The following is a 7186-nucleotide window of genomic DNA, read 5'->3' on the forward strand; positions in this document are numbered from 1 at the left end:
GCCACCGAGGCCTGGGATGGGGTCAAGAGCAGCGTCCCGCTGCCAGCGCCGCTCCAGGCCCCGGAGCTGGAGGAGAAGTGGAGGAGCTGCTCGTGCTAGAGGTGGGCACTGGGACCCGCGCGGTGCTGCCCGCAGTGGGGCACAGGAGCACATTAAACACCCCTGTTCAGCGCTTCTCCTGCCTGTGTGTGAGTGGGAAGGGGCAGGATGGGGCAGTGGTGGGTGTCACCCATATCCTCTGCTTTCCACACACTGTTCTGAAGCTGCCCCTATCCCCTGGGGGTGTCACCAACCCCAACTCATCTGAACCCCCTTTTACTGCCCAAGCCATTCACACAGAGCTGCTCCACTCCATGCTCAGAGGGCCATGACCAGCAGCTCCTCCAGCGCACCCCAAGCTGGGACCCAAACTCACCTCCATTGCTCATCCTCAGTCACCACATCCTCACACACTGTTCTGAAGCTGCCCCTATCCCCTGGGGGTGTCACCAACCCCAACTCATCTGAACCCCCTTTTACTGCCCAAGCCATTCACACAGAGCTGCTCCACTCCATGCTCAGAGGGCCATGACCAGCAGCTCCTCCAGCGCACCCCAAGCTGGGACCCAAACTCACCTCCATTGCTCATCCTCAGTCACCACATCCTACGATCCAAACGTCCAAGCCACAGGCAAACCCCTCACCTTGGGCTGAAGGCAGGAGGGGACAGCACCTGCCCAGCTCCATCCACACAGCAGAGACCAGCCCAACCCCTTCCCCTCCCTCTAACAACCCCAGGGGCAAGGGGATCTTGCCCCAGAGCAGCACCACAGCCAAACCCAGGTGCTGGAGCTGCTGCCCCTTTCTCTCTGCACACAGCAGCAGAGCACCAGAGCCACAGCTTTAGATTAATAACTTCTTTATTCCTGTAAAACGAAGGCAAGTCTTTATAGAAACACTGACATTACAAAGTACTGGGGCAGGAGGGAGGGAACGAAAACTTCTACAGATGCTTCTAATACTGTCCCACACAAGATCAAACGCTCTGTCCCCTGGATAATCACCGATAGGATAAACCCCCTTTCAAGTCACAAAGAGTCTTTGTTTTTGAGACCCGTCGCGGGAGGAAGGGGCTGGAGAATGGGTTTGGCAGAATCTCCTCAGCAAGTCAAGGTATTGCTGCACCATGAAGGAAAACTCGATGTTTCTCTGTAGAGCATTAAACCCCCGACCCCAGGGGTGGTGCTGGGGGGGCTCCAGCGGAGGCAGATCCCAAACACACGCGGCTTCTCCCTCCCGGCTCAGCCCAGGGTTATTTCTTGGTAGTTTTGCGGATCAGCGCCATTCTCTGCAAGACAAAGAGAAGATCCTTGGGAAGGCGAGTGCCTGGGAGGAGGTTCCTGCAGAGCAGCCTGGAATGGGGTGTCTGGGGTTCCCTCGGGACATGCGCTGCCTGACCTGCTCCCACACAGGTCTGGCAAGTCTGCTTGAATCTTAATGGGGTCCCAAGTGGGAGCCAGAGGCAAAGGAAGTGCCTGTGCTCCTCAGCATGGGAAATGGGTGCTGTGAGGGATGGGGATTGCAGGGATCAGATCCCAGCTCAGGGGCTCCTGTCTCTGCCCAGCAGTTACTGCCAGAGCCTTAGGAGGGGAGATACAAAATTGCCTACAGGAGACCTGGAGAGGGGCTTTGGACAAGGGATGTAGGGACAGGCCAAGGGGAATGGCTTTAACCTGCCAGAGGGGAGACTGAGATGAGCTCTGAGGCAGAAGCTCTTCCCTGTGAGGGTGGTGGGACACTGGCCCAGGGTGCCCAGAGGAGCTGTGGCTGCCCCATCCCTGGCAGTGTTCAAGGCCAGGTTGGACACAGGGGCTTGGAGCAACCTGCTCTAGTGGAAGGTGTCCCTGTCCATGGCAGGGGTTGGAGCTGGAAGAGCTTTAAGGTCCCTTCCAACATAAAGCACTCGGTGATGCTGTGATCCTATGGGAATCATCCAGCAGCTCCTGTGAGGCAGCTCCTCCCCCAGCTCTGACCATGCACTTAAAACCCAATGTCCTGATGCAATTAGAGCAGAATTAAGGGAGGAAAAGCCCCCAGAGCTGCTCAGCTCCAACCTGCACTGAAAGCTCAGGCCAGCTCCTGCAAGGGAGCAGCTCACAAGGCACTGCCTGATGCCCTCAGCTGTTTTTTAACCCTTCTAAGCCAGGCTACCCTTCAGACAGCAAGTGCTGCTGCTTCTCCTCGGCACAGCCAGCACCGCAGCACCACAGAGGAGCCCAAGCAACACCAACACTCTCTGCAGAAACAGAACGAGGAGCCTCTGGAAGTGATTTCAAGTTCAAAGCACTTGGAAGAGGCCACAAATTCACATCGTGCCACGAGTCCAAGACCATCCCGCCCTATATCACACTTGTGCCTTTGGCTCCTCACCTGTTTGTGAGCTTCTGTAGTGCAGGCTTTCTTGTAGGGCCTGATCTCTTCAGAACCAAAGCCTGGGATCCACATGTTCCACTGACGCTCTAGACGAGAGAGCACAGGTCAGCTCTGCCCCAACTGCTCACTGCAAGAGCAGCCTCATCATTGGAAATGTCCTGAGAGCACAGCAGTCCTAGAGACGTGCTGGGGATCCACACACCAGCTATGAAAGGGAGCCCCCAACATGAGAGGGATGTGGAGTCGTTGGAGCAAGTCCAGAGGAGGCCCTGGAGCTGCTGCGAGGGCTGGAGCAGCTCTGCTCTGGAGCCAGGCTGAGAGAGCTGGGCTGGGGCAGCTGGAGAAGAGAAGGCTCCTGAAGGGGAGACCTTAGAGCAGCTCCAGTGCCTAAAGGGGCTACAGGAAACCTGGAGAGGGGCTTTGGACAAGGGATGGAGGGACAGGACAAGGGCAATGGCTTGAACCTGCCAGAGGGGAGACTGAGATGAGCTCTGAGGCAGAAGCTCTTCCCTGTGAGGGTGCTGAGGCGCTGGCACAGGGTGCCCAGAGAAGCTGTGGCTGCCCCATCCCTGGCAGTGTTCAAGGCCAGGTTGGACACAGGGGCTTGGAGCAACCTGCTCTAGTGGAAGGTGTCCCTGCCCGTGGCAGGGGCTGGAGTTGGAGGAGCTTTAAGGTCCCTTCCAAAATGAACCAGTCCAGGATTCTCCGCAATCAAACACAAAATCACTCACCAAGATGTAACTGCACATCCTTCACTTCCAGGGTGTTGGACTTGCGGTGCCGTGCGAGCTGACAGGCCGCTGTCACCACGCTCTCGATGAAGTCATCAGCGATTTGCAGCAGCATCTGTGGCAGGACAAGGACAACAACCAGTTTTCTCAGTACTGAGCAGCTGAAGTTATGCACCAAGTATGAAAATGAGCCCTCAGAAGTTCCCGTTTCAAAGGGGTTTGCTACAATTCCTGTTTGAAACCCCTTCTGGCACTGCGATGCAGAGACAGATGTGGATGGTTGAAGGCTGCAGCAACCATGAGAACACACAAGTGTAAAGTGAACCAACCCTCCCTGCTCCAGACAAAGTGTCCATGGAAAAGCCCAGATCGGCTCTTTCTGCAGCCCCTGGCACAGGTCGGTACCTACTTCCTCCACGTCCTCATCCAGCTGCTCGTTGGGATCCACCTCACGCACCAGGTCCTGCAATTTCTTCTTGGTTAAAACCTGAGAGTGTGGGAGAACAGGAGGCATTTACTGCCCTGCTTTAGCCAAACCCTCTTCCCCAGCTACCTCTGAGGCCCAAGTCACATGTTGGCACAAGGATCAGTTCAGGAGTGGCAGAGATGAGAACTAGTAGGTGTTCAAGAGCCATTTCCAAGCACCAGCAGTTGCTCTGAACAGAAAGTGGGATGCAGGTGGCCAAGATAAATAAGCCTCCTGCACTCAACTAGTGCTACAATGCTGAAGCAAGAGGGGACGAAGGCAGAATTAGAAGCCTTGAGAGGCAGACAGCAAGTGCAAGCAACCTATCAGTGACTAAATCTGTGCTCAGGGCCCAAGGGAAGTATTTCCATGGCTCTGGCTCTTATCAGCTTTAGTGCTTCCAATGGAAAACACAGAGATCTGTGAGTGTGGGCTTACTCGGGGGCAGAAGGGAGCAGTCCCCCAGCCTAAACATGGCAGGGAGGAGAAATCCTGCTGCTGAGCAACAGCAGGACACTTGATTTTATAGGATATGGATACAAGTTATCCCCATGGATCTGTCAGCCGAACCAGACACACTTGGGAAACTCCTGCCCTTCCTGGTGCCATCACACCCTATTTGTGTAAGGGCACAATTCCCAGGGAGGTCCTGGCCACCAGGGCACATCCTGGGCCAGATGGGCAGCAACAGACTCGATACACAGCAGAGACTCCCCATCAAGCACCCACACAGGTCAGCAGCGATGCCACCCCATAAGACAGAGGCCCCTTTAGGCACTGGGAGCTGCTCCCCTGTTGGCCTGAAGTCAGGGCTGAAGTTACCTGGTTGCTTTCAGGGCTGAGGCGTCCTCCTCCGCTGGGCGTTCCAGGCATCTTTGCCACGGTGGTGCTGTTGGCCATGGAGCTCTGAGGGGGGGTGCTGGCTGGTTCTGGCTTTATCGAGGAGAAGTTGGAGAGGTTGATCAAGGTCGAAGGACCAAACTGGTTCATAATCTGATGGGCTTTAGCTTTTAGATCATAAAGTTTATCTAGGTCCTGCTTCTTCTTGGGATGGTGGGGACCCAAACCAATCAGCTGGGAAAGGAAAGGCAAGGCATGGTTAGCAAACAGAGAGGGAATTTAACAGGGTGATCACATCTTTGTCTGGTTAAACAGTGTCCTGGCAAAGCCTGGAGGTCTGTAAGAGGCTGGGTCTCTCTGGACAAAGCAGGAAGGGAGGAGCAGCATTGAGAAGAAGAGAAAAGCTTCCCTGGTCCAACACAATGGTTGGGCATGAGAAGCACAACAGCTTCAGCCACTGACAAGAGGCAGCAGCTCTGACCTGCCTGCTTATTCCTCACACTGAATCCCACTTATGTCCACCCTCTGGTCAAGACCCTTCTTCATTCCACAGATTCATGGAATGGTTTGGGTTGGAAAGGACCTTAAAGCTCCTCCAGCTCCAACCCCTGCCCCGGGCAGGGACACCTTCCACTAGAGCAGGTTGCTCCAAGCCCCTGTGTCCAACCTGGCCTTGACCACTGCCAGGGAGCACAGATTTCCCCTGGACCACAAACAGCTTTGTGGAAGAGACCACACGAAGAACACTGAAGCAAAGGCAGCAACATGGGAGTGGCAGAGACAGCGTTTGAGTCTTCATCTCCACGATCCACGGGCCTGAAAAGACAGGGTTCAAGCCCACTCAGGTGCCTGCTGCAGTGTGGTCTCATTTCTGGCACCACCACGCTTCAAGCCCACCTTGCAGTGACCCCTCAGAAAATCACATCAGCTGGGTTGGAAAAGACCTTTAAGCTGATCAAGTCCAACCTTTACCCCAGCACTGCCAAGGCCACCACTAACTCATAGCTGGACAACACAGGATTTGCTTCCAGGTCTGGCTGCTCAGAGGTAACACGTGTGATGGAGACACACGTGTGCTCACTTCGGTTGGCTCTTCCCACACCAGGCACTGACAGTCACAGTCCATGAAGTCAGGTCTCCTGAGCTGTTAACAGTGAACCAGGAGCCTTGAGCTCTTCCAGGTTCTCCCTTCAGTGCCTGAAGTTACTCAGGCTACTGGAGCCGAGCTGAGGAATGGTTTGATGTCAAAGCCCCTCAGGCAGTGGCTGCAGCTGGGCCCAGAGATGGGTGAGAAGCAGCACCAAGAGCAGCCACCTCCCCTGCAGAGCCCATCCATCCCGGAGAACTTCCAAGAGAAGAGAGTTTAAGCAGCCCCACAGCATGTTTGCATCCCAAGGGATGAACAGAGCATCCGCTACCTGGGCTCCAGACGTTCTCCCATCATCAGGACAAGCTTTGTTAGTCTGGATTAATTCACACCAAAACAGCCCAGAAACCAGGCAGGAGCACTTGGAAGCGGCTGCTTTAGTGCTTCACTCCAAGGCACACTCATGCACAGATGGACACAGAGCCCCTGGAGGAGGATTTATGCCGAGGACACCCTCTGTAGCCCCCTCAGCAAGTTTCTACCTCAACTGTAACTGAATTAACAAGGGAAAAGCAGGATTCTCACACTTTAAAGCCCCTCAGCTGGCATTTCAGGACGAGGAGCTCACCATAAGCTCAGGAGGGACTTCACATGAGGCTTGGTTTTGGTTCAGGCTGATCTCGGGCCACTCACCCCACACCTCACTTCACAAATACACAAAGCAGGAATCCTCCCCCACCGTGCAGGGGGGAAATCCTTGGCCAGGAAGCACTTTATGAGCATAAAGTTGTTTCATTCCTTTTATTTCTCCCCCTTTGCAGGTTGTGAAGATCCCCGAAGCCAAAACTAAGGCATGTTGCAGATTCCCAGGCCAAATCCCACATGGCAATGCCAGGGTTTACTTTCAGCTGAGTGTCTACATCTTCAACTACAACAGCAACCACTGTGGGGCCAGCAAATGGAGAGGCCGTTTCCCAAAGCCTTCACCCTACTCTTGCCTCTTCCACACAACTCCTTTCTACAGGAACACCGGATACTTTCTGGATCACCCATTCAGGTGGAGAGAGGACACGGGGGCGCCTCAGGCAAGAAGCACACACTGTCCTTACAGCACCAGAGGGTTTATCTATTAGAAGACAGGACCCGGTCCCAAGCAGGAGCTGCCACAGAGGACGAGGCGTCTCCCAGGATCCTAAAGCAGGAGGAAAAATCTGGCCCAATTCAATCCTCGTGTCACAAAACAGAGTATGTGCCACCAGCAGCTGAGCCCGGAGCTCTGCAGCAGAGGCAGGGATGGGTCTGGTGGCTGCCATGGGCACTGCTGCCTCTCAGCCTTCTGCTGTAGCTCACTGAGCACTGGTCCCACAGCTCTCTACAGTAAAGCCAAGCAAACCCTCAGCACATGCTTCTCTGAAGACACGAGGGTTTCCAGCAGCTCTACAGGGTTTATAGAGGGCTGACGATCCGGGTGCCTCATTGACAGAGAAACCTGGGAAAGCCTCTGGGCTTTGCTTTGGTTGCATTCAACGAGACAAACTCCTCCCTCTCACTGCTAAAGGCTCCAAGCTTGACCCACCCGGTGCCCTCCTCAAAGGGAGTTAATAACAACTCCCTTTTTCCCCCTGGATGCGTGTTCAGGCGCTGGCGGGT

The 7186-nt window shown here is 54.9% G+C and overlaps 1 protein-coding gene across 1 annotated transcript; it reads right to left on the bottom strand.

Annotated features, from left to right (window-relative positions):
• Positions 1 to 1278: 1278 nt before the first annotated feature.
• On the bottom strand, positions 1279 to 6517 carry TAF12 (TAF12 RNA polymerase II, TATA box binding protein (TBP)-associated factor, 20kDa; the record flags this gene model as incomplete). The annotated part of the gene is made up of 6 exons (XM_010011854.1): positions 1279 to 1327; positions 2410 to 2498; positions 3144 to 3258; positions 3553 to 3630; positions 4432 to 4683; positions 6439 to 6517. Coding segments are annotated over 6 exons (649 nt in total), but the record flags the coding sequence as incomplete, so codon positions are not given.
• Between the last annotated feature and the right edge of the window lie 669 nt (positions 6518 to 7186).

Source organism: Nestor notabilis, unplaced genomic scaffold (assembly GCF_000696875.1).
Source record: "Nestor notabilis isolate BGI_N333 unplaced genomic scaffold, ASM69687v1 scaffold30353, whole genome shotgun sequence".
Lineage (NCBI taxonomy): Eukaryota > Metazoa > Chordata > Aves > Psittaciformes > Psittacidae > Nestor > Nestor notabilis.